At 36.2% G+C, this 26,319-nt stretch overlaps 1 protein-coding gene across 2 annotated transcripts in view; it reads left to right on the top strand.

The window, feature by feature from the left end:
* phf14 (PHD finger protein 14) overlaps nucleotides 1–25,694 on the top strand; it is a 78,898-nt gene extending 53,204 nt beyond the window's left edge. The window contains exons 17-18 of one of the 2 annotated variants that reach the window (XM_079590464.1): nucleotides 6,866–6,983; nucleotides 24,697–25,694. In XM_079590464.1, coding sequence (XP_079446590.1) covers nucleotides 6,866–6,983; nucleotides 24,697–24,768 — 190 coding nt within the window. In that variant the 3' untranslated portion in view covers nucleotides 24,769–25,694. The remainder of the gene's footprint in view (nucleotides 1–6,865; nucleotides 6,984–24,696) is intronic. The other variant, XM_079590463.1, reaches the window with a different exon arrangement.
* The last annotated feature ends 625 nt before the right edge of the window (nucleotides 25,695–26,319 follow it).

The raw sequence follows: 26,319 nt of genomic DNA, 5'->3' as shown, positions 1-26,319 counted from the left end.
TGGATGTGCACAGTATATAAAAACACAGTAATGTTCAAAAGTGTGTTTTTTTGGGGTCTTTTAAAAGTCTCATCTGCTCACGGCTACATTTATTTGATCAAAAATACAGTAAAAACAGTAATTTTATTAAATATTATTAACCTTTTAAATATTTAAATTTAAATTTTTAAAAATGTAATTCATGCCTGTGATGCAAAGCTGAAGTGTCAGCATCATTACTTAAGTCTTCAGTGTCACATAATCCTTCAGAAGTTATTAGAATATGCCGATTTTCTGCTTAAGAAACATTTCAAATGATTTCTTATTATTTGTTGATAACACTTGCTGCTGAATATTTTTGTGTAAACTGTGATACATTATGTAGTATGCAAGTAAGATAGATTTGTTCTCGGTAGTCAGAAGGAAGATGTACCCTTTTATTTCTTTATTCAACTCCACTTGAAAGAGAAATTAAAAGTATATTTATATTAATTTTGAAAGGTTACTTCCTGTTGAACCACCTGATGATTGGCCATTGTCAATTTGATTTCCAATTAAGCACAATCATTGGCCCTTCTGTCTGCTTGGGTCTGCATCACTGAGCAGTGTTTTAATTCAAAGATGTTAAACTGTGATACACAACAAATGCTACAAAAGGTTCATTAAGGCAAAGTAATTAAAGAAGTAAATGGCGAATCGGGGCGCGCTCCACTAATAAAACGCAAGCCTCCCGTGGCTGCCGCAGGTCCTAAACTTTCCCCCCGCCGGAAGCGAGAGGAGTCTCTCACTCTTTCTTTATTTGCCGGAGCGAGGGATTCACATGAAATCAATCGGCAACTGTGTGCAACAATAGCCGTGTGCTCATTAGCGCAGCACACACACACACACACTCCTGGTCATTTTTCTTCTTTTCATGAGGAAGCCTGGAGGTGATTTAAATTCCCCTTTCCTGTGCAGATATGCCTGCTCAGCCCCTCCGTGTGTGTGTGTGTGTGTGTGTGTGTGTGTGTGTGTGGTTGTGTTTGAGCATGCCGCTGTGCGAGTTTGTACTCGTAACCCATCCTCACATCTGCTCAGACAAGAGAATGTGCACTTGAGTTTACGTTCATAATTGTAGTTGTCGTCTTGCTCTTTGATTTCATTGTCTGTCACATGTTTGTTTTTTCACCTCGATAGTATTGCAGTAAATTGAACTTTCAAGATAATTGTTACTTGTGTTGCTTTAATGATTTCCTTTAAGGATTATTCTGATTTCAATACAAGTTAAGCTTAATTGGCAGCGTTTGTGGCGTAAGGTTGATAAGCACCAAAATTAATTTCCACTGTCCCTCCTTTTTTCTTGAAAAAAGCAAAAAATTATATTAAAACTAAAAACTATATTAGCGTCCACACCAGCAGACAATATTTTTGTGTGTCTGCCGCTTTAAATGCTCGAGCTCTTCAAAGCAGGATGGATTCTGATTGGCTGTCAATGTTTTTATCGTTCATAAACTGGAAAAAATTGCTCTGAAAGTGATTCCAACTATATTGTTTCTCTCTGCCGTTACGGTTGTGGTGTGAACTATGATATTCTAATATAATCAGAACGATATTTAGAGCTGTAGCTTTTTTGTTATCGGTATAGTAATCGTCCTTGGTGTGAACAGGCCTGTACAGTGAATGGGGCCTGCAAACATTAAAATACTCACTGTTTCAATAGTATTCCCACAAGATGTAAACAGTATTTACATGATTTTATTGTTGAAAAATAAATCACTATCATTTTCGGTGTTATATAAAGTTTTACTAACTTGCCATGACAACGTGAAAGTGTGAACTCTCTGTTTCAATACTCTAGCCACATAATGCAAAACATTTTCATGATAAAATGAATTTAGTGAGAAAATTCATGTACTACCTTTTTTTGTGATATAGTAATTTTGTTGTGACGACAATGTAACAGTGTATTACAGCAATAATACATGTTTACACAGAATAATTAAAATGCTTTTATACAATTATAAGCTTCACATTTCTGCTTGTAAATCATCCAAAACATTGGCCCCATCTACCTCATTGCAAGTGGCTCACATCATTTTTGCTTTATTTATTATTTAAGGTAGAGTCAAAATTACTTAATGTGCTAATCAACATTATGCCACATGCATATTCTGAACATTTATTTAATGGAAAAAAAGACTAATAATTTACTTTTAAGTAAATTAGATTAGATTAAATTGTAAGTATAGGTTAGATAAAACAATATTACATACTTTAGCTAACAAACATTTCATCCAGTTTCACGCGAGATCAGTTCGTGTTAGCTGTTTGGCTCATTTAACAGCTCTTTTATGTACAAAATAATAAAACAGAAGGGCATTCGCTCTTGTTAACTGGTCCTCTAAAGAGGTCATTGCCAGGTATAATGGGATGAGAGCAAAATTCTGTGAATCTTTCTGTAGCAGTTTTATTTTCTCCCTTTCCCCACTCTCTCTCTCTCTCTCTTCAGAGGAGGATCATGTAATGGAGGCAGCTTCGAGTTGACAGTCTGTCGCCGAGGGCAAGCCGTTTTCTCATTGCTCTGTCACAATAAATATATGGATTAGAAACAGGAAGAAACCGTGCACGCTGAAGCACAAACATTGGAGCACCGGTTAAATTGGCTGATGTTGAATAAAGAGATGAGGTGTGTGTTTGTTGAGGAAAATTAACACATTTGATATTTTTCTCATGTAACACAATAATTATATCGTCAATAGATTCACTTTAATCAAACACGACTATTTCCATATAACTGGCTGTTAAAGTGGCCATATTTGACATGTTTTACACATTTCCATCGTATACTGACCATTTGAATGAAATAGGATGTTTGATATTGTCACTTTCATCTGGAAAGGCCAAAATATGATGTACATGTGAGTAGCTGAATATTAAAATTGGGCTATTATATATGTGTTAATTACGCTCATGCTTGTCATTTAAAATCTTGTTTAAGTGCAAGCTCCATAGATTTGGTCAAATATATCAAATAGCTGGAAAAAGTCTCTTATGCTCACCAAGGCTGCATTTGTTTGACCAAAATACACTAAAAACAGCAGTCTTGTTAAAAAATAAAATTATATGTAAATATATTTCAAAATGTAATTTATTTTTGTGAAGGACAGCTGAATTTACAGCAGCATTACTCTATAGTCTTTAGTGTCACATGATTAGAAATCATTCTAATATGCTGATTTGATGTTCAAAAATAATTTATTATTACTATTGAAAACAGTTGTGCTGCTTAATATATTTTGTGGAAACCATGATACATTTTTTCAGGATTCTTTATTAAATATCAAGTTAAAAAATAGCTTTTTTGAAAACTAAAATCTTTTGTAACCGTCTAAATGTACTATCCTTGTTACCTTGTAGCTACACCATGTAGCATCCTTGCTGAATAAATGTATTAATTTCTTTAAAAAATAAATCTTGCTGCGCCCAACTTTTTATGGCCAAAAGATTTGCTAGACTTTATTTTTTAAATAATAATTCTGAATTCTGTATTTGCCGTTTATGTCACGTATAGTTTTTGAACTATAGTTTTTCAAACTCTTTGAAAGAGCAAGACAAATCCTGGTTTCCAATAAATGTCCCATTTAAAGATGACAGTACGTTTTTCCGTTTAATCTAATGCTATGTTCACAGGGAATGTTCTGTCAGTTCTCGGGAATGACGACCGCATGTACTCGCAGGTGTGAGTCTCAAAATTGTCCCATTCACACAGCAACATACAGTAGCATCTGGAACACTGTCTGTGTTAGAGGTCGACCGATAGTGGATTTTCCAGATAACAATAACTAGGTTGGACCGCACTGGCCACTGATTAATCAACTGATCGTTTTTAAATTGTATACCGAATGAAAACAGTACTGAACTATGGGAATGTAGTGTACTCTATTTTTTTAAATAAAATAAATATATAAATATTAATTTCGTCTCAAATACTGTCTGTATGAATGTGCAACGGTCAAGGCCGCATTCTCTTATCTATGGTGCCCCTAAAGGGACATGGTGGTGGGGGAAAAAAATGAGATGGGAGGAAAAATACATTTAAATATTGCCTTCCCCCGGGGAAACTTTGCGTTGGCAAAAAAAAGTATCTTGCAATGCATTTTATTCCCGGTTCCGATCACACAGCGCGGGTTTTCCGAAAATACGGTTGTGAGTCCTGAAAATGTACGTGTGTGTGAATTCGATTATAGAATGCGGTTGTCACTCTCGTAAATTGCTAAACTGTGCGTTAGCGTAACCGTATTGAGGACTCAAATACATGATTGACTACTGTATTCTGCTGCTGCTGTGTGAACGTGGCCTATATAAATACCCTAAATGCGTTTGTCTTTGACTGCCCTGTTACTCTGTCAGGGGAAATAGTGGGTTGGCATGGTAACCACAGGTGAGAGTCGGCTCATTCCCTTTTGCAAAGGCACCTTGAAGTGCTCCCTTAGGACTCGAGAAGTTTATTTGGTTGCTTGATGAGAAGCTGTGTGAAATGTGCTGTTCGACTCTGTGGATATGAGCAGCATATTTGTTAGCTTCATATTTGCTAACTATATTTGTAAGCATCATTGTTAGCTTTTTGATCTTCAATCAAACTCTTAATGGTGTGCAAACGCGCCGAACATCAATGTGTGCTGGTTTTTTGGTGTTTCTGTCATCATATTTCTTTAATAAATGTGGCTAATAAAGCAGAAATCAGTTGCGCGTTTGACCTTTTTGCACTCTTTCAATGATACACAGTGCTAATGACCAGAAATCTACATTAATGTGATCAGGTTAGCCATTATATGCTGTATTCTAGCCGTTGGGTGTTGACAGAAGGTGTACATGTGTCTTCGGCGTGAGACTCTCTGCTCATTAGCACCGAGCCGCATCACCGTCCAAGGCCTTTAATTAGCATTTGAAGTCTGCGATGGGCCTGAGTTTGAAAAGGGCTTCCACGTCACACAGCATCGGGTTCGGTGACACCAAGAACAACCCTGCCTCTGCTAAAGTCTCAGTGTTCCCGCTCATTCACCCAGCAGACAAAATATGGCGTCCGTGGTCCGTCCCTGTCTTTTTCTATCGCCTCATCCTGCGGGCTCGCTGATAAGACCGCCGTGCCCCCCGTCCCGTAATGGAGACGAGGATGTGGATTGGGCCTATTGACCTCCCCGGCTCTTATCGGCTTTATCTGATTTACATTGCCAAATCAGAATCTACTATATTGATTACAACATAATTAGTTAATTATGGACAGGATGGAGAGGAGAGCTTGGACTGCAGGGTGAAGGGCATGCGGGGCTTCAGCAGACGCACCTTATGAATGTTAAATGAGAACTGAACTTCATGCACTTTTTCTTACAATGGTCTTATGAATATAGATATATTTAATGTTTTTTTTTTATAGCTGTCATTGTTAATTTATTGCAATTAATTATAAAAAGTAATAACAAATTGATCCATTTACTTATGCCCACTGAGTCAAATTTAAATCTCATAAGGATTTCTGTAACACTTTACAATAAGGTTTAATTTGTTAATATTAGTTATACTTTATATTAGTATTAGTATATTAGTTAGTTATACTAACATAGATTAAATGAACCAGCAATGAGCAATGCTTTTAGGTAATGTTGTTTTGTATCATTTCACATTGTAGATATTAACATTGTGAAATAAGTATTTGTGTTATTAACAAATATTAATTATTTGTATTCTATTTATGTTTTTGAAAGTAGTTTCTTATGCTCACGCAGGCTGCATTTATTTGATCAAAAGTACAGTAGAGATAGTAATGTTGTAAAATATTATTACAATTTAAAATAGCTTTTTTCTATTTTATTATATTTTAAAGTGTAATTTATTCCTGTAATCCAAACTTGAATGTTCAGCATCACTACTACAGTCTTCAGTGTCACATGATCCTTTCAGAAATCATTCTAATATGTGACCCTGGACCACAAAACCAGTCACATGGGTAATTTTTTTGGAAATTGAGATTTATACATCATATGAAAGCTGATGTGTTATGATAGGACAATATTTGGCTGAGATATGACTATCTGAAAATCTGGAATCTGAGGGTGCAAAAAAATTGAGAAAATCACCTTTAAAGTTGATAAATAAAAAGTTCAAAACAACATCATGAATTTTAAATAGAAATGTTTGTAACATTGTAAATCTCTTTACTGACACTTTTGATCAATTGAATGTGTCCTTGCTGAATAAAAGTATTCATTTCTTAAAATAAAATTTAAAAAACTTTTAAGATACCTAAAAATACTGATTATATTTGATTATTTTGCATTTGATTCATTTCTGTATGTTATATAAATATAAATTCTGCCACTAATGTGAAATGTCCCTGAATGTTTCTGATGACGTTGCATTTTGTTTTCAGTAACAATATTCAGCACTTGCAGCAGCTTCAGAATAGCATAATAATCGACCCAAGATGGAGGACTTTTACGGTTTATGTAAAATCGGATAGCTGGTGGTGGAGCAGACCTATAACTAAGGACAGAATCTCAGTGTCTTTCTTGACACCTTGACTCTGGAATAAAAATCCCGTAGAGATTTATCGACACGATGAGCTGAAACTCATTTCAGCAGGACCAATCGAGCAGCGTGTTTTATGACGGCTGTACAAGGCCGTGTGAGAGGTTGTGTGCCAATGTGTTTTGAATCTATTAAGCATCTGTTACCTGACAGCAAATGGCTCTGTCACCATCTATCATACCTGCCTGGTTAGGGCCATACTGGCCTCTTGGCAGGGTATAAGCAGTGTGTGTGTGTGTGTGTGTGTGTGTGTGTGTGTGTGGCACCGCAGCTGCATTTTAATGTATTCTCGCTGCTAATGTGCTGGCTGTTTTCCTCATAGGTGTGATGAGTGTCAGCTCTGTTACCACTTCGGCTGTCTGGATCCTCCCCTGAAGAAGTCGCCCAAACAAACCGGCTACGGATGGATCTGTCAGGAATGTGACACCTCCTCATCAAAGGTGAGAGTCAACAGAATTCTCCCTATACCCACTTCTGTCGTATTCATACGTTCTCCCAGCAATCCAGCTGCATTGCAGCAATGGGTGGTGCTAAAAATGTTTGAGTAATAGTTTGTTTCCCTAATTTTTCATTTTTTACCATCACAATTCCCATCTAAAATCTAGTCAGCTGCTAGACAGCATGTGTAAAATAAAGGGTAGCACTTTATTTTACCGGTCTGTTCCCCATGTACTTACTATGTACTTGTTATACAGTAGTTATTAATAACTGGGTAATACTAACCTTGAACCTAACCTTAACCCATGTAATTACCTTATATTAACCAGTACTTTTTTAGGCAAGTACACTGTAAGTGCATATACTGTAAAATAAAGTGCTTTTAGGTTTGATTTAGGGTTAGTTTCTTGTGATAGTGCATAATTTACTGTTATTACTATAGTAAGCACGTTACATTTGTGATAAGAACACTGTAAAATAAAGTGTTACCTTTTTATATAATTATATATTTTAGATTAAATCTAATAATTATATTTCTAATATAATTTTAGTTCATACATGATTTACCGCAGTATTTGTGGAATTATTCATTTCTTTAGACCCATAGCACATTCTAGTACAAAACCAGAAGGGCTTTGAAAGTAGAGAAGAGTAGTCCGTCCTATGCTTTATATATTCAGTGCTCATCGCTCAAGTATCAGCCCAGTTCTCTCTGAAACATTTCCTGACATGATTTATTACATAAATAAATAAATAGAAATCTTTACCACAGATTCTTTAAATACTCTAACGGGGCTTATCGGCTCCCTGGCTTTGTTAATTACAGATAAAAGCTAAGCAGATGTGGTGTGAAGATGCAGAAGTGTCCCGATAGCACCAGTGGTGAAAGTCAGCCTCGGTTTTAAATGCTATATACCTTTCTTTCCTTCCTTCCCTGCACACGTCAGCGGCTGCTCCTGATCCCTTTCGTAAAAGCCACAGTTGATCCGCGCCGTTCACTTAGCCTACGGTGATTGTTTTGTATTATTTTTTTGGGGAAATTAGTGAGTGCTTTCACGTTCTCCCAAACATTTAATTTCTATTTCTCATTGAATTACAGTGCAATCAACGGCATTATGTGTCTTCTTGGAAACCCAATTAAGTTAATAAATGCATCTGCTTTTCAATTTATCTTTAAATGGACAGTTCTGCTAGCCAGACTCTAGCGGCATGGAAAATGGGGGTTAATTGATGTTTGCTGAAGAGAAAGTAAAAGATGAAAAATGGTGGTGGTTTGACTGCATGGCGGGATTAGTAACATGGAATTATTGCTCGGGATTAAAAATGAAAAGGTTCAAGCAGAAAGCATGATGATAGAATGACAAATGCAGATGCTGGTAAATACAGTTTACTGTATATATACACGAATCCTAGTCTGGAGATGCTAAGATAAATAGTGATATGGTAATAACAGTTATGATGGTAACATGGTACGTTTTCACACCATATAATGATGGAACCCCTCAGAGATCTCAATATAATCTCGAATTTTTCCAAGACCAGTTTTATTTGAGCTATCAACATTAATTGTATAGCTAAGTGGAATACTCTGACTGTATGACAATAATTGTCATAATTTGTTCCTAGGTTTTTGTTATTCAAAACTGTTGATTGTGTTAGTGTTATGTCACATGTCACCTTGATGCCAAAAACACAGTATCACCATTGTAAATTTCCAAAAAATAGCATTACCATGGTAAATGTACAAAAATCATAGGTAAATGTACAAAAACATGGTGTTTCCAAAGTAAATGTTCAAAAAACAACATAGTATTACTATGATAATGGTATTGCTACAATACCATGTGCAAAAACATGCTTTTTTGGATATTGAATCATAGTTATACCATATGTTTTTGTACATTTACAAAAACATATGTTATAACTATGATTCAATATCCAAAAACATGGCATTACAATAGTTAAGGTACAAAAACATAGTTTTACCATAGTAAATGTACAAAAAACATGGTGTTATCACGATACCATGTAAAAAAACAACAACATAGTATTACCATGGTAATGTGCAAAAAAATATGATAATGTGAAGATACTTAGAAATGTCAGTATGTGTTTGCTAAAATATGGTTCATAATGTTCCCAGATATTTCTGTTTAAAAAATTGTTGATCAAATGAGATTTTAAAAGCTTCCAGTTTACTCTCAGCAGCCCTTTGTTTCAAACACATGTAAAAGTGCTTAATGTCTCGCTCATAAAATCGACTGATAAAGAATTATGTTCTGGCAGCAGACCCCCTTTGTGTGTGCTGTGTATCTCCTGTAAATAGGGCTATTATAAGTCAAAGGCGTTGAAGAAAAGCTGCAGATCGGTAACCCGCTGCTACAGAATGAGAGCTGTGCAGTTCAGAACAAAAGCGATGGAAGGAAGGCGAGTGGAGACAGAGAAAAGAGCTTTAGACAGTGGGAGGTGCACCAGGGCCACAGGGATTAAACAAGTCTTTGCCTTTAGAATGTGTTCAGTGACAGCCTGCCGTGAGACCAGCCGCTCCCCGGGGACTCGCAGAGACCAGACACAATCCTGTTTAATCACAGACACACGCACACACACACCGGGCCACATACCTCTCTCTCTCTCTCTCTCTCTCTCTCTCTCTCTCTCTCTCTCTCTCTCTCTCTCTCTCTCTCTCTCTCTCTCTCTCTCTCTCTCTCTCTTGGTTTTAGTAGAACCTGCTGTCTTATCTCACACTCACTATGGGGTTTTTGTTGTCCTCTTTGGAACTTGCTCCTTCTAATGTCATCATTTTATATCCTCTCTCCAACTTAACTGTATAAGAGCGATGACAGAACGGGAAACGGGAACACTCTCCTTCCTCTTACCTTTACTTTTCTTTTTTTTGGTTCGAAGGCTATTTTAACACCACAAACGGACAATTCCCCCAAATATTTTTTTTTCATGCAACCTTTTATTATTTGGTTTGGATCCTATCATTAGCATAAACTTTTTTTTTTTTGGTCACTGTTTAATGGAAGTGTCATAACCGTTGTGTGTGTGCGTGCGTGTGTGTGCGTGTGTGTGTGTGTGTGTGTGTATTTATTATATAACATTTTATTATATTATTTGTATATATTTTTTAATTCTACAGTTTATGTAAATTGTTGTTGTATTTGGATTGAAAGATTTTTAGCTATTCACGCCTCAAAACATTTACACTTTTAGCATCTGGAAAATGCTTTTATCCTCATATTTGTCCTAGATAATTCAGTATGTGTTTCCTCAGTGTAACCCATGACCTTGGCATTGTTAGTGCTATACTTTACCAGATGAAATATTGGTAAAATTTCATTAGAAATCAATTCATTGTTTATATTTATGTTGAGTATTTTAGAGCGGACATTCAAGTAAAGCTCTTTAGGTTGTTACGCTCTAGACATTTTAAAATCATTATATATTTGGTTGAACAATCGTCATACTGTAAATGTAGACACATCTGACCCTTGAAACAAAAAGTCGGGGGGAAGGGTAAATGTGTTCTGGCCGTTACTGCCATTTTAAATATAATAGTTTCCATTATGGGAATCAAAGAGCACTCCAGAAATGAGCAGTGTGTTGAAGTGCTTAAGTTCTGTAATCTGCCACGCTGTGAACCTCTTTACCTGCGGTTGGTCCGGATGTTTTTTTAAATGCCATCTTAAAATGCAGCCAGCTTCTTCTATAATTCTCCTCCTCGGCAAGAGTGTGAGGGTCGACATTAAAGGGGAGCCGTGTTTTGGTTTTGCCAGAGTTGAATGAAGAAGTAGCAGTTCAGAAGTGTGGAACTGAAGAGTCGATTTGTTATCCCTTCCAGCATTGACTTGTAGATGTGAGCGGAGAGAGACAGTCGAGAGGTTCACACCTCAAGGAGCCATCTTGTTTTTCAGCCTCTCAACTAAAACACAGGACCCTTTGACAGGCTATCCCCATGCAAAGACCTCTGTAGACCCCAAACTCTTATACATAGGGACCATGGGACGATTGGAGGATGTGAGATGGTCTTGAGCTTGCCGGGTGGTTATCTGTCTCTCGCTGCATTTTTCTCACTCATTGCCTTTTAAAGGTCACCATAAATGGGTTTTTGCCTCTAAGGTCTTGATTAATAAAAAATGTTTTAAGTTGTTTCTCGGTTGATGATTTGTCGCATCGAGACGTTTGTGTTATTAAATCACTTAATTGCGTCTGCCTTCCCTCCCTTGCGGAAAAAACGATTGTGAGGAAAAGCTCATTTCCATTAGTTTACGAGCATGCGGGCCGACTCTGGTATCAGTTCATACGTGGCCCGGCAATAAAGACTTTATTAGTAAGTGTTGAGTTCATTACGAAGGCTGTGTATTTCCCTGCCTGCACACGTCAGATAACCCCCGGCCAACGAAGGCCACATCCCTCTGCTGTCACTTCGGAGCCCTGCCGAATTGATTCGGGTAATAAAATGACATTCCTGCCACAATATACGGATGGCCTTTAGTTGGAGAGCCCGTTAGGTGGTGAAGAGGGGCTTGTTTGAGCTTTATTTACACCCGCGTGTCACCGCGGCTCACCCTCGTGATAAAACGTTTCAACAGATCTGTGGTGTGTTTGAAATGCCATGAGGCGAACCCGGCTCAGGCGGGAATGGAAATGCCTAAAGGACAGCTTTTGTGGATTGCTAATTCAGTCACTATCTAGACTCGGGGTCAAAAGCCTCGTTACTGCTGCAATTATTACACTTGCAGAAATGCATTTGTGTCGTCCCGAGATGATCTTGCGGGCTGATTGGACGCTAAGCAGAGTTTGTTTATGAAGTATGTTACTACTTGACCTTGACCTTTAAATTTGAACTACTTTAATTTTCTAAGCCTTTTCTCTTGTTTATCTATGAGACACTTTACACAAGGACTTTAAATTTGTAATATGGAAGTTAACTTAATTTGTGTTGCGACTACATTAATTACTTTTTGGGGAAACTTTAACTGAAACTAGACAGGGAGTTGTAGTTCCCAGCATGCTTTAGTAAAAACTGGGTGGTGAGATTAATGTTCAAATTAAGTGTATTTTATGTGTTTTAATGAGATGAGACAAAAGGGAGACTTGATAGTGCTTAGTGTCCAATGTTGAGGTTTAGATCCGTTTCCGTAATGTTGGGTTAACGTTGTGACAAAAAGGGAAGCTTTTGCTTATTAGGATACATGAAGAGTGTGTTGAATTTTGCTTTACTCTGAGTAAAAAAAAACATTAAGAAATTAATAATGTCAGGGTCACGTGTAAAATCACAATGGATTTTTAATTAGTCACTTAAAACAGCTTTATTCCATTGAATGTACATAAACAAATTATATTTTCTCACAAAGGATTATTGAACTAAACCAAATTATAAAACAAAACATGTTGATGTAAGTTAATTGATTTATGTGGAACTAATGTGCATGATAAAATGATGTACATTCATAGACCATATTAAAATAGACTTAAATTGAATATATATACAGAATATATAAATATGTATATATATATAGTATGTATATATGAATGTCTTTATGTGGCAAATAGTATGGGTTTGGATGTGGGACTATTTGTTTGTTGGCCAATAAAGGACAAGTTAAATACTTGAGAAACCTGTTTGAAATTCCCTATTTGTGAAATTCCGTTTAGTAACAGTATGCAGAGATGATGTGCTCTAATACTCAGTTAAATTCAGGTTCTGGGGATGATTATCTTCAAGCGCAGTTGTCAGTCAGAGCCTCGACAGACTGACCTGCTAAACAGCCTAATTAAGTTAGACTAATTAACTTAATTAAGTCCCTCTCTCAGCAAGCTTTACCATGGAATTAAATTTGTAAAGGAAATTAGGGTTTTTCTTATTATTATTTATCAAACATTGATTGCCACCTGACAAGATCAAGGGCAAAGTAACCTACCTTAATATAAGCAATTGCATTTTGCCTGGTTTTCAGCAGGTCTCCTTCAGTTTACCTTCTCACGCTGTTCTGAAGTTGAATAAGTGTTCAATGGGGCTCTGAGAGGTCAGGCATAAAAAGGACGAGTTATTGTAGCTGTGCACCAGGCATAAATGCAGTCAAAACCAAAGGTTAGCATTTCCAGAGAAGGTAGCATGATCCTGAAAGTTACCTTGCGCCCCTGCTTGCCGGTGAGTTGGATGGAGAGTGCTATGTAGAAAAAAAATCAATGCACCGGAGTCACGTCCATCACTTTAACTAGGCAAGCTGGATGCCTCATTCCCTCTGAGGGGCCAATTTTCAGAGTAAACAGGACCCTGGAGATGGCATGGCAAATTCCAGCTGTCCCGTTGGTCACTTTCTTAGTGCTTAGTGGGTTTTATTAACTCACTTACATCGCCTGTACGACAGGGTGGACCTGTAAAACCTTTCTGTGATGTAGAGGCTTTATGATTTGGTAAAATGGTGCAATTTACCACCAAAACCATTAACCTTTTAAAATGTTAAATGGTTGAAATGGTTGGTTGACCCCACACTGAGGCAAGTTCTGCAGCAGGATTCAACCCGACAGTTAAAAAGTAGTGTTATGTCACGAAAGGGCCACAAGAGTTTAGGGTGCCGTTTGTGACAGGGCCCGACTGACTTTGAGTGAGTCATTAAATCATTCACTGAATCAACTTGTTTAAAAACACTTATTCGATCAGGATTGATACAAGTGGCCCGGTCCCAAATGGCACACTGCATGTGCACAGGGACAAGACAAGACCGTAGAGTGTCTCATTTGTCTTTTTTGATTTCACAAGGGTCATTATGTGCCCTCAATGTAAACTTTTGCAGAGCATTCACTGAATCAGTTTGTTCAAACACAAAGATTAATTCAGGAATTAAACCGCTGACTGTCTTTATGAGTGAATCAGTTAATCGTTTATTCGATTGATTTGTTCTGATGCACGGATTCATTCAGGAATGAAACAAGTGATTTGTATTTGAGTAAATCGATGAATCATTCATCGATTCGGTTTAAATTCTTTCAGAAACGCAACTAATCTGACTAGTTTGTCCTAACATTGCAAGATAAGGGAGTGTTTGGGAAGCCTGTATGCAGTTTAGTTTGGAGCCGCTAATAGTGCAGAAAGACCTGGTTTAATGTCTGAATTTATCGGTTGACATAGGTAGAGCCTTTACTGTCTTTCGTTTATCATAATTAGCTACAAGACAAATACACTGTAAAAAAAATTCTATGTAAAATACTGGCAGCAGAGTCGCCAGAAATCTATTGTAATTCTATGGTAAGAATACTGTGAAATTACTTTACAGCTTAATACCGTAAAAAGTATTTTACAGTAAAATACTGGCAGCAGAGTCGCCAGCAATATACTTAAATTCTATGGTATTAATACTGTGAAATTAGCCTAGAAATCTAGACGCCCCTAGCGGCAGCAAAATGTATTTTGCAGCCAGGGCCAGTCTAGCAACTCTCAATACACATTCTAGCAGCAAAAACCCAGATTGGGTCAGGCCAATCACGTCGTGTATAGAGCATGCGGGGCGGGCTTAACATATGACGACAGAGTTGCGACGGCTGGCATAGGCACTTGTAAACAAAGAATGGCGGCAGCAGCTGTCGAACAGCAGTCTTTCAAATCGGCTTTGGCCGCGACTCTGGAGGACTTGGAGTTAAGTTTCTCTTTAAGAAAAGAGCAAAAAACGGCACTTAAATCATTTTTAAAAAAGGAAGATGTGTTCGGAGTTTTGCCGACTGGATACGGAATAAGTTTAATATACCAATTAGCTCCGCTGGTGGGAAAACGCACCACGTCACCTTCTTCGTTGCTCTGATTGGTTGTAGCGCTATCCTATTGCGTGCAGAGGGATTTTGAGAGACAGCCGTTTATCCCGCCTCTCAGAGTAAGCCTAGTCTATGGACAGTGTCCAGACTAAACATCTTGATGTAAGTCTGGCTGGCCAGGCTACTGTGAAATTACTTTCAGCCATTTACTGAAAAAAAAATGTATGCAGTATATTTATGTAATTATTTCAATTTATAAGACACTAAAAAAACACTGCGAGTAAAAAAAAAACACAATTTGGATCATTTTGGCAACACAGCTCTAGGTCAAAAAGGGAACCCCAAAATAGGTTGGAAATTAATATCATGCAGGAAATTACTATAGTAAAAACACAGGCAACAGTAATAGGCTAATAAAAAAGTGAACATTTATTTATAAGCAAGAACACCCAAAATGGACAAAAATATATTAAAAGCAACATGAAAGCTTAATTTATATATATATATATCCCATATATTGCATAAATAAGTGCAGAAAAGAATACAAACTCAAACTCTGTTGTAGTAATGAAATTCAACTGAAACGAGATTGCATGTAAATGTTTAATAATCAATAATCTTGATTATTACAACAATCACTACAGCCAAAACCATCAGGCTGAGTGCCACCAAGAAATACAGTCTGAAAGCCTTAATCAACACTGAAATTTGGGAATACATTATGTATTACAGTGAATCAATACCATTTTACCTTCTCCGTTTAATGCATTTATAATCACTCACTTATAAGCACTCTCAAGTGCGTGTTCAGTTCCAGCTCCTCAGTCACCATTCGAGTGATTTGGATGGAGACAAAACACTCTGACCAAAACCTCCAGGTTTAAAAGAATGTGTTCCTCGCTGCAGTCAGTTTCCAAGTTCTCTCTTATAGGATTCGAAGTGTCATTAGTGCCGCGAACATAAACAAGTTTGTTACAGGCGCCACTTTTTCAGTTTCAGTCCAAAGTGACTGTCCAGGTATTTTTAAACACTCTTTGCTGCAGTCCGTTACAAAGTTCCCTCTCCTATCCGCTTTGATTAGTGTTCTTCTATTTCGCTGTCATGAGCGCCACGAACACGGATAGGTGAAGACTTACTCCTGTGAATCTCCCGTTCAGCACCGTTCACTGTTGCTTAAAAAATGCATTGCGTACTACTGTACAAAACCGTAATACATAAATACTGGACTGTAAATTAACAACTAAGCAGTTGCTTACCGTGAAAAATAGTGCCCAGAATGCATTGTTTTCTGCAGCACTGGATTTTCAAAAAATGGAAAACAGTGTTACTATTTTTTAATGGAAAACAGTATTACTGTTTTTTTTACAGCAAATTTGTTTTATGTAACATTAGAAGGATCGTTTAAATAAGTAGATGACACGCGTGAAGTAGCGCTTCTCAACCCACCAGACAACAACAGCAGAATAGGAAGAGGACGAGGCTTTTCCCTCCGCATGCATTATTAATAAACAACCAGGAATTGCCTTATCACACTTATCACACTTATCACAAAGGTGACATTGAACATGACAAGACTGTACAACCCTCTGACCTCTGTGCTTTAAGTGCATTACGTCTTGGACCATAAGTGTACAGTATACACACACTGCCTTGTTTATTGTGGCTGTATTTGATGGGATATCCACCCAATCTGCTGACAGAGGGAGATGCTGAAACAACAATAGGGGTTGTCTCCACACCTGCAAACACACCAACAGATCTGTTCAAAAATTGATTCTCTCACACTCCCATATGCACACGTACCGACCGGCACACTGTTTAACAAATGCAGCCTTAGAGGAGTGTTACTGTGTGATGCTATAAATCACATTAATGAGGATCAGCAGACTGCATACTGTTCATAACAGAAAGGCCACACACACATCCGTCTTGAGGTCTCCATTCTATCCTTAAAGGGATGGTTCACTGAAAAATTTAAATTTGCTCATTGTTTACTACATCATTTCAAACCTTTGTCTTCCATAAAACTCAAATACTCAAAATTGATACCCGATTTTTATATATATATCATGTGTACTATATTTTTAAAAAGCCTTCCTAACCATCAGGGACTGACAAGACAGTCAATTCGCACAAGCTGGTGTAGGTGTTTGCTACTCGGCAGATGCACCTCGTCTGTTTTCACCTGCGTGTTTTAGTCGCTACTTTATTAGCGTGCTCTTAATTGCTCCTGCTTTTTGTACTGGATGTTGTTTAGCTTTTAGTTCGCTATCCATTTATTTGCTGAGAGCCTCCATCCATGCATGTAGGCATGTAACCAATTTCCTCGCAGAGTTTGAGCACTTACATTTATTTGTGATTTAATATTTCACCAGAAATTGGAAATGGAGAGAAAGTAGCTCTTCCTTTCCATATACCACACCTCCTCCTCGCAACATTGGCTCTTATCAGATGCAAGTAAAAAAAAAAAAAAAAAGAAGGAAAAAAACGGAACAATCTCTGGCTTGTGCATTTTACTGCTGATTTAATTAGCCATCTCTTGGTAAGTTCACCTCAGTATCTGTCACACCTCACTAGAATGAAAATCCATTCTCTGGGAAAAAAGGTAGATTAATGAATGCCCTTTGTAATAAATGAAAATGGGAAGCGCAAATATGCATAGTCATGAAATTTAATTGTGCTTTCTGGTGATTGGGTTTTGCTGGGAGAGGGTGTGTGAGAGAAAAGGCGTTAGGGCCAGAGGTGGCTCAATGTAGCATGTAACGCACAGCTTCAGCTGCCTAATGAAGCGAGTGTTTATGACTGAATGCAATTGTGTCATATCCACTACAGTGAAACACACACACGTCCTTAGGTTTGTGCTTACAGACCACCATCACACTCAATTTGTTGTACTCATGTACAAACCCAGACATGCAAGTTTGATTCTCATGAAAAACCAACACAATCTTAATGTATTACTGTCCCTTATACTCACCAAGGTCGCAAAAATAGTAAAACTATAATATTGTGAAATATTATTACAATTTAATAGAACTGTTTTCTATTTTAATGTTTTAAAATGTAATTTCTTTGATGGCAAAGCTGAATTTTCAGCATAATTACTTCAGTCTTCAGTGTCACATGATCCTTTAGAAATCCTTCTAATATGCTGCTTTTTTGCTCAAGAAGCATTTCTTATTATTATTAATGTTGAATAGTTATGCTGCTGATATATATTTTTATAAATTATTATTTTCTGTCACTTTTGATCAATTTAATGCATCCTTGCTGAATAAAAGTATTAATTTCTTCTTCTTTTTTTTTATCTCACAATACTGGATATCTGTAATCTGATTGGTTGATTTATCCAACTTCTGGAAGTAAGGTTAGGGATATTTTTCAGTCCGCCTAGTCAGGTACCAAAAACCTTTTTTATTTTGTATTATGCAGTTTAATTATATAATCATGAGCAAATCTGTATAAACTGCTTTTTTTGTTCTTATAGGTGAAATTGTATATATTTTTAGACAGTCTATTTATATTTTATACAACTTTCTTTTTTTATATATATATTTTTTTATTGTCGGCCTATTATTTGTTGTATAATATATTTCATATATATACATATATATATATACAGGTGAAACTCAAATTTTTTTAATATTTATTTCAGTAATTCAACTTAAAAGGTGAAACTAATATAGACTCATTACATGAAAAGTGAGATATTTCAAGCCTTTATTTGTTATAATTTTGATGATTATGGCTTACAGCTAAACCTTTTCACAATATTCTAATTTTGAATTTGAGGTTTTCATAAGATGTAAGCCATAATCATCAAAATTATAACAAATAAAGGCTTGAAATATCTCACTTTGCATGTAATGACTCTATATAATATATTAGTTTCACCTTTTAAGTTGAATTACTGAAATAAATTAACTTTTGCACGATATTCAAATTTTTCGAGTTTCACCTGTGTATATATATAAAACTTTTGCTGTTTAGTAAAAGTTCTGGCTACGCAAGGCTAGCCCTCTCTGGGCGTGTATAGCTCTATCAAATTACTCTGACTGGTAAATATTTTTCCACCATCTCTATGAAGAGAGATGGTTAGGAGAGGTCATGAATAATCCCGCGTCCTGATAGCGCACTCTCTCACTTTCTCTCTTTTTTCCGTCTGCCGAAGACACCCATTGGTTCAAACCACAGCGCTTCATTTTCTCTGGATGTCTCTCCTGCTTCCTTACATGCTGCGTGTTTTCATCATCGTAGTGGGACATCAATCTGTCTTCCGCGGTGCATGCGGGATTGCAGACACGCGGCGACACCTATCAAACGGGAGGAGGTCGGAAAGCCGCTTCTTTCCCTTCGCCACATAAAAGCCGTGTATTCAACACGCATGCACAAATAAATACAATGAAAGCAGAAAATGTGATAAAGAAATAAGTCATACTAATTAGCCCGCTAATTCTTTGAGGACTGTGCCAGCTTGATAAAGGATGCTAAAGCTTATTAAAGTAAAAGCAGCGTTGTAAATTTTTAATTCTTTTTTGTCATTTTTTTTCTGCACAGCTTTATTTTAATCCCACTTTATGAAGTTTGCTGCATGTAGTGTGGGTGGGTGGGAAGAAAAAAGGAAGGGGGTTTGATTGTGTCGCTGTAAGGCAGCGGGGGTCTGCGACTCAGATGCATTAACACGCCACAGGCCTTTGTTGCCACCTAGGGTCCAGACCACGCTCTCGCTTTTCCTCCGACGTTGCTCGCCTAAACTCTCCCTTATGCTGCCGCACATTTCTCTTTCTCTCTCACTATTTCACACGAGTTGCTGGGTTTTTTTTCTCCTTTTTTTTTTTTTTTGCCCTTTTAAAATCTAAAATGCAATTAGAATGAAGAATGTGGCATTTCATTATCATACATGTATAAGCAGTAGCCAGAGGGCTGGCTGCCTCATGGAGAGTGAATGGCAGAATGAAGGCTCCAGCTTTCCCTGGAGGAGAGTGATGGAGATATCCCACAAAGCCACTGCCTGTCAGCGTGATCGGGCCCGCAGTGGGCCAGCGTCTCCACGATGTCTCTGCCTCACAAAGCAAATGTCACACTGTCAGCAAAATGAGCGTCCTGTTTAAAAAAAGAGAGGAAGATTTGAAATGGGAGCTTTATAGAGTCAAGAAGTGAACTTCACATATTGGAATTATTTTTATTGTGACGTATATATCACCGTATTCAGCAAAGCGTTTTCCTCTGGCTGGCAATGGTTGACTTGTGTGTGTGGTTGAGTCCTGTTCTCCTTTACCCCATAGCTGCGGTCCTCTAGCTTTTTTAGATACGTTGATCAAATCAAAACAGGAAGTACTCTGTAAAAAAAAAAATGTTGGTTTAACTTTAAAAAGTTACCTTGTTGCCGTAAAATTTAGTTTGTTGTAATTAAAAATTTGAGTTAATACAATAAAGAAGAATGGCTTAATAAACAGAAACTCAAAATAGTATGTTATCGAAGTTGATTTGACAAAAGATAAAAAGTTGTGTTAACAAATCATGAAACATTTTTTTTTACAGTGTACCAACTAGTACCAACAGTTTTTTTTTTTTAGCATACTGTCTCTTTCTGTTTAAGCAGTTTAATGCCATGCTTGATTAATATCAATTTCGTTTTTTGCAGTTATGAGAAAGCGTGGTTTCTCATAACTGCAAACCACAACATAAAATAACATCTCGAAATAAATCCAATGGAATTTGTAATTATGCAAATTTTGCAGTCCAGTTCAAACACATTGATACTAAATTTAATTTTAAATGTGTGAAATCAGCAAGTGCAACTTTAAGTGCAACATTAGTCAACTTCTCACCTCTTATTCACATTGCAGTAGTAATAATGTACCTTATAACATTTAATTTAGATTATACCATTCAAAAGCTTAGAGTGATATTTAAAAATATATATTCTTTATTTAGTACGAGTGCAAGTCAGCATATTAGAATGATTACTAAAGTTATTTTCAATTGTAATATTTCACAAAATGTATACTTTTAATTGGACTTTTTCAAAAACAATCTTATCAACACCAAACTTTTGACTGAAGGTGTATAAATGTAGAATACAATAAATAATACAATATTTTACAATACATTTAAAGGTTGCACATTTTGATGGTCCATTTTAGACATTCTACTAACTATAAGTAACATTGCAAATTCATGTCAACAAACTCTGAGTATTAGTAGACTGTTGGGTTATGGATAGATTTGGGTTAGTGGAAAAAATGTACATAGTTGTAAAGTTAGTTAGTAGATTATTTGTTGGAGGAGCATCGCAAATTAAGAGTTAGCGGCTTTTAAGCAGAAAGTCTACAAATACTCTAATGAGAGTAAGTTGACATGTAGTTTTAAAGTTACTTAGTATAATGTCTAAAGTGGACCATTGAAATAGTGTTACCAATATAAATATTTATGAAAAAATATCATAAATGGTATTCATATTTAAATAATAAATCTCTTTTTTTGCTTTGTTTACTGTTAAGCCATGTTTTGCTGGTGTCCCGTGTCTAGCACACCAAGGAGTGTCCAAGAGCCCTGGTTTCGCCCTGCTCACAGGGATAAACACTAAATCACAAACGGGCCATAGCGTGTGGGTCAACGAGTGAGTGTTTGTGTCCATGTGTGTCCATGGGAGTGTGAAAAAGCTCAATCGAGGCACTCCATGAGATTGTTAGCACGAACCGGACCACCCTCCCCTCTTGTATCCCTTTTAAGTGCTGACTGGCCTGATGATAACGTATGGCGCCAGAAGTAATTGGAAAATTGGCAGGCTTGTCAGGGAGATTTGGTGGATGGCACAGGCTGATCCGGCAGCAAGGTTCATGAGGTGTCGCCCCACCATTAGATTTATATCTCCGCACGGCCCGGCAACGGCAAAGTACCCAGAGTTCAGGAAAAAGTAACTCATTTTTCATAAAGCCTGGCTGCATATCAAAAGTCATCCACAGACAGAGACAAGACCCATATGGGAGAGACATTGCTGAATAAAGCAAAGCTGTCTGTCCAGATTAACTGCTGAGACTGCTCCTGAAGCCACGTATTGGGAGCGTATCACAATTCTGATCTTTGTATGTCTGAAAGTGATGATGGCCTATAGCAGTTTTTCTTATAGATATGAAACATATAAGGTTATTACTTTGTAATTACTAGGTTATTACTATGTTACTATATTCATTGGATCTGCTTCTATAAATGTATTACTAGTTCTAAGAACAGTAGATGCTTTTAATGAGATCTCTGACAACTATGACCTTCAGTAGTTTCCCATATACTGTGGCCATACTTTTCTACAAGCTTATTACTTTGTAATTACTATGTTGTTACTACATTCATTGGATTTGCTTCAACACATTTATTAGTTGCCCTAAGGAACAAGAGATGCTTTTAATGAGGTGTCTGAAAACTGACATAGTAGTTTCCCATATATTGTTGCCATACTTTTTTGTACTATGTAATTACTAGGTTACTACTATGTTGTTACTATATTGATTGGATTTGGTTCTATAAATGTATTACTAGCTCTAATGAACAGACGCTGCTTATGAGATGTCTAAAAACTATGACATGCAGTAATTTCCATATATAATGGCCTTAGAACTGTTCCTTAGGACAATTAATACACTAATATAAACAAATCCAATGTATATAGCAACACATAGTTATAACTTAGTAATTACATTAATTAAATTCTGAACACTGACATACAGTAGTTTCCCATATAATATGGCCATGCTGTTTTACAAGGTGTTTAGTATGTAATTACTATGCTGTTACTATATTCATTGGATTTGCTAAATGTATTTATAGAAGCAAATGCAATGTTTACAGAAAAACTTAGTCATAACCTTTTTAAAAAGTATGGCCACAATATATGGGAAACTACAATCGGTCATATTTTTCAGACATCTCATTAAAATCTTCTATTGTGGCTTAGGGCAATTAATACATTTATAGAAGCAAATCCAATGAATAAAGTGACAACAACTATGACCTGTGGTAGTTTCCCATATATTGTGTCCATACTTTATTACAAGGTTATAACTATGTAATTACAAGGTTATAACTATGTAATTACTATGTTATTACTATGTTTTTGCTATATACATTGGATTTGTTTCTATAAATGTATTAACAGCTGTATGGAACAGAGGATGGTTTACATGAGATGTCTAAAAACTGTGACCTATAGTAGTTTCCCATATTTTGTCACCATACTTTTTACAAGGTGTTTTTATGTAATTACAATGTTATTGTATTCATTGGATTTGGATTTATAAATGTATTAATTGCCCTAAGGAACACTATATTATTTTAATGAGATAACTATGACCCATGGTAATTTCCCATATATTGTTGCCATACTTTTTTGTACAAGATAATAACTATGTAATTACTAGGTTAACCCTATGACTTTACTATGTTCATTGGATTGGCTTCTATAAATGTATTAATTGCCCTAAGAAACAATATATACTTTTAATGAGGTGTCTGAAAACTGACATATTGTAGTTTCCAATATTGTTGCCATACTTTATATAAAAAATATTACTATGTAATTACTAGGTTATTATAATGGTTTCTATTAACATTGGACTTGCTTTTATAAATATATTAATACTTCCAAGGACCAATAGATGGTTTTAATGAGATGTCTGAAAACTATGACATACAGTAGTTTTCCATATATTGTTGCCATACTTAATTACAAGATTATATCTATGTAATTACTATGTTATTACAATTTTTTCATATATGATTGGAATTGTGTCTATAAATGTATTAATAGTTTTAAGGAACAGTAGATGGCTTTAATGAGGTGTCTGAAAATTATGACCTAAAGTAGTTTCCCATATATTGTGGTCATACTTTTTTTACAAGCTTATTATCATGTTATTACCAGGTTATTACTATGTTGTTACTATATTCATTGTATTTGCTTCTGTAAATGTATCAATTGCCCTAAGGAAAATGTATGCTTTCAATGAGGTGTCTGAAAACTATGATGTTTCCTATATATTGTTGCCATGCCATACTTTATTACAAGCTTATTAATATTTATAGGTTATTACTATGTTTTTACTATATTTATTGGATTTGCTTCTATAAATGCATTAATAGCTCTAACGAACAGACAATGCTTATAATGAGATGTCTGAAAACTATGACCTATAATAGTTTCCCATACATTGTTGCTATACTTAATTTTAAGGTTATTGGATTTTCTTCTATAAATGTATAAATAGCTCTAAGAAACGATAGATGCTTTTAATGAGATGTGTGCTCTCGATTCTTTCTGTAACTAAAGCCATGAATCATCATGTGCTTCTCAGCTTCTTTGAGTATAGTGTGTGGTCAGGGCTCTGCCATCACACATGGCTGTGCGTAGATGTGTTTATTAACCTTTGCAGGAGGGGATAATTGCATCTGTCAGACTCACTTAAAAGCTGAGATGGCCGTCATTTCCTGTTTGTCGTCTCCTCTAAATTTGCAGGTTGTGTAAATGACTCTGGCGTGACGTTTGCTCTTTGTTCACTGCAGTGGAGGTGCTAAAATTACCATTGTTCAGAGTTAAGCATTGCATGTTGAGATACAGTTTAAAACTGTATTGCTAGTGAATTTCTAGTAACATACGTTCAAATTGGAAAAGGAAATAGGCACGGCCTGGCTGTCTTTAAATTCATCCTGTTTTTTGGTCACACTTTATATTAGGTATCTTTAACTACTTTACATTTAGATTAAGTCCATTAAGATTTAGCTTTCTTGTGTGTAAGCAATGCTTCTATCCGCTCCTGGTTTACTCGGATCATCATCTGCGTTTGTTTTTGGATCTGGAGATGTTGTGCTATTTCAGAAGATCCGCAACAGCGCCCCTTACTGTATAACAGTGAAAACATGTATAGCCGAAAAATCTCATTAACGATACTTTTTTTTATTTTTCAGGAGGAAGAACCACAAGAGGTTGACGAAGAGTCTGTGAAAGAGGAAACGGAAGAGCAAGAGATCACAGACTGAAAAACTCTCGTTACCTTATCGTTACCTCACGTGAAATCGTCTTGCCTACACAGTCAGCACCATCACCTCATTTCCTGCTGAATTGTGGGATGTAAAATAACTTTCACAAATGAAATCAACAGTCGAGAACTGCCACTGCTTCACAAGACTGAAACTTTCCTCCTTTATTAACCAGGAATTGATCAAATGACCACAATTGCCAGCTTCAAAAAATTGTCAACGCTGTGATCTCTCTGTATAGAGTCGAACCGTCATGTCCACCGTCATGAATGAATTTCAGAGTTCAACCCAGGGAATCGTTGGAGCGCTGGAAGAACAGCTGGATCTAATGCCAATGCATTATGATCGTCATATGAGCCGTTTTTACCTTGAATACTCTATGCCCACGCAAAGCCTGTTTTATAAAGGTTATTTTTCATACACTAATTAACATTTCCCATGACTCATGGATGTGAATATCATACTGGTGTGTGTTCAGAGTTTCCTCAAGCAATGTTTCTGTTATACAGCAATTGCACACTATTTGTTCCTGTCCCGTAAACACCTCTTTGTTTGTCAGCCCTTTATATTTTATTTCATATTGTTTAAACACCAACATATTATAGTGTAATAATTAACATTAATTAACATTGCATTGGAACTGACAGTTAGTGGCTTGTGTTATATAAATAATTCCTTACTTCCTGGTGGTAAGAGCAAAGTCTATTTTATTATTTTTTACAAATATCATTTTTATACCTGCAGTATATTCCAGAACATCCTTTATCATTGACAGTGTTATTGTCCATGCTCATGTTTGAGACAATTCTCAGTCAAAAAAAAAAAAGTAATCTGCCTCAACACTTGAGTTCCAGACGAGTCTGTATTTGGGTACTTAAAAAAATAAAATAAAAAAGTAATAAACATTACTTGTGGTTTTTGAAGTCATTTTTATTATTATTATTTCTGTTATTGCAACAGGACCATAACTATTAGATTCTATCAAGATTAAGGGCAGGGCACTCAAAGAAAAAGCCATTTTTAGAGACGGAAGTGCACTTTCCACAAAAAAAGGTGCAACATTGGACGTGAAAGTATTTCTTTTTCAGTGAAAGGAGATGATCATGCTTCATAAATTTTTGATGATCAGCCTTGGAAAATAAAACCAGTTATGCAGTATTTAGTTTAGATGTTTACATACTGGTTTAATCATTCATTTCTGATTTTTTCAAGTGGTAGCAGTACACATTAAATCTGGTCACAGTCTCATGTGATGTCATCTCGTCTCTATCCCACAATAAATATGCGAAATAACGCCATTTGAAGCATTTCTACATCATATACATTATATATATAATTTGATGTGTTTACATACTGGTTTAATCATTCATTTCTGATTTTTTCTAGTGGTAGCAGTACACATTAAATTAACATTCAAATGATATATATATATATAAGTATATGATGTAGAAATGCTTCAAATGGCGTTATTTCGCATATTTATTGTGGGATAGAGCCGAGATGACATCACATGAGAATGTGACCGGGGGGATACAGACATTTTATGCATTT

The sequence above is a fragment of the Phoxinus phoxinus genome, assembly GCF_949152265.1.
Source record: "Phoxinus phoxinus genome assembly, chromosome: 19".
Classification (NCBI taxonomy): Eukaryota; Metazoa; Chordata; class Actinopteri; order Cypriniformes; family Leuciscidae; genus Phoxinus; species Phoxinus phoxinus.
Note: the sequence above shows the minus strand (reverse complement) of the source record. Positions and strands in the feature narration are given on the sequence as shown.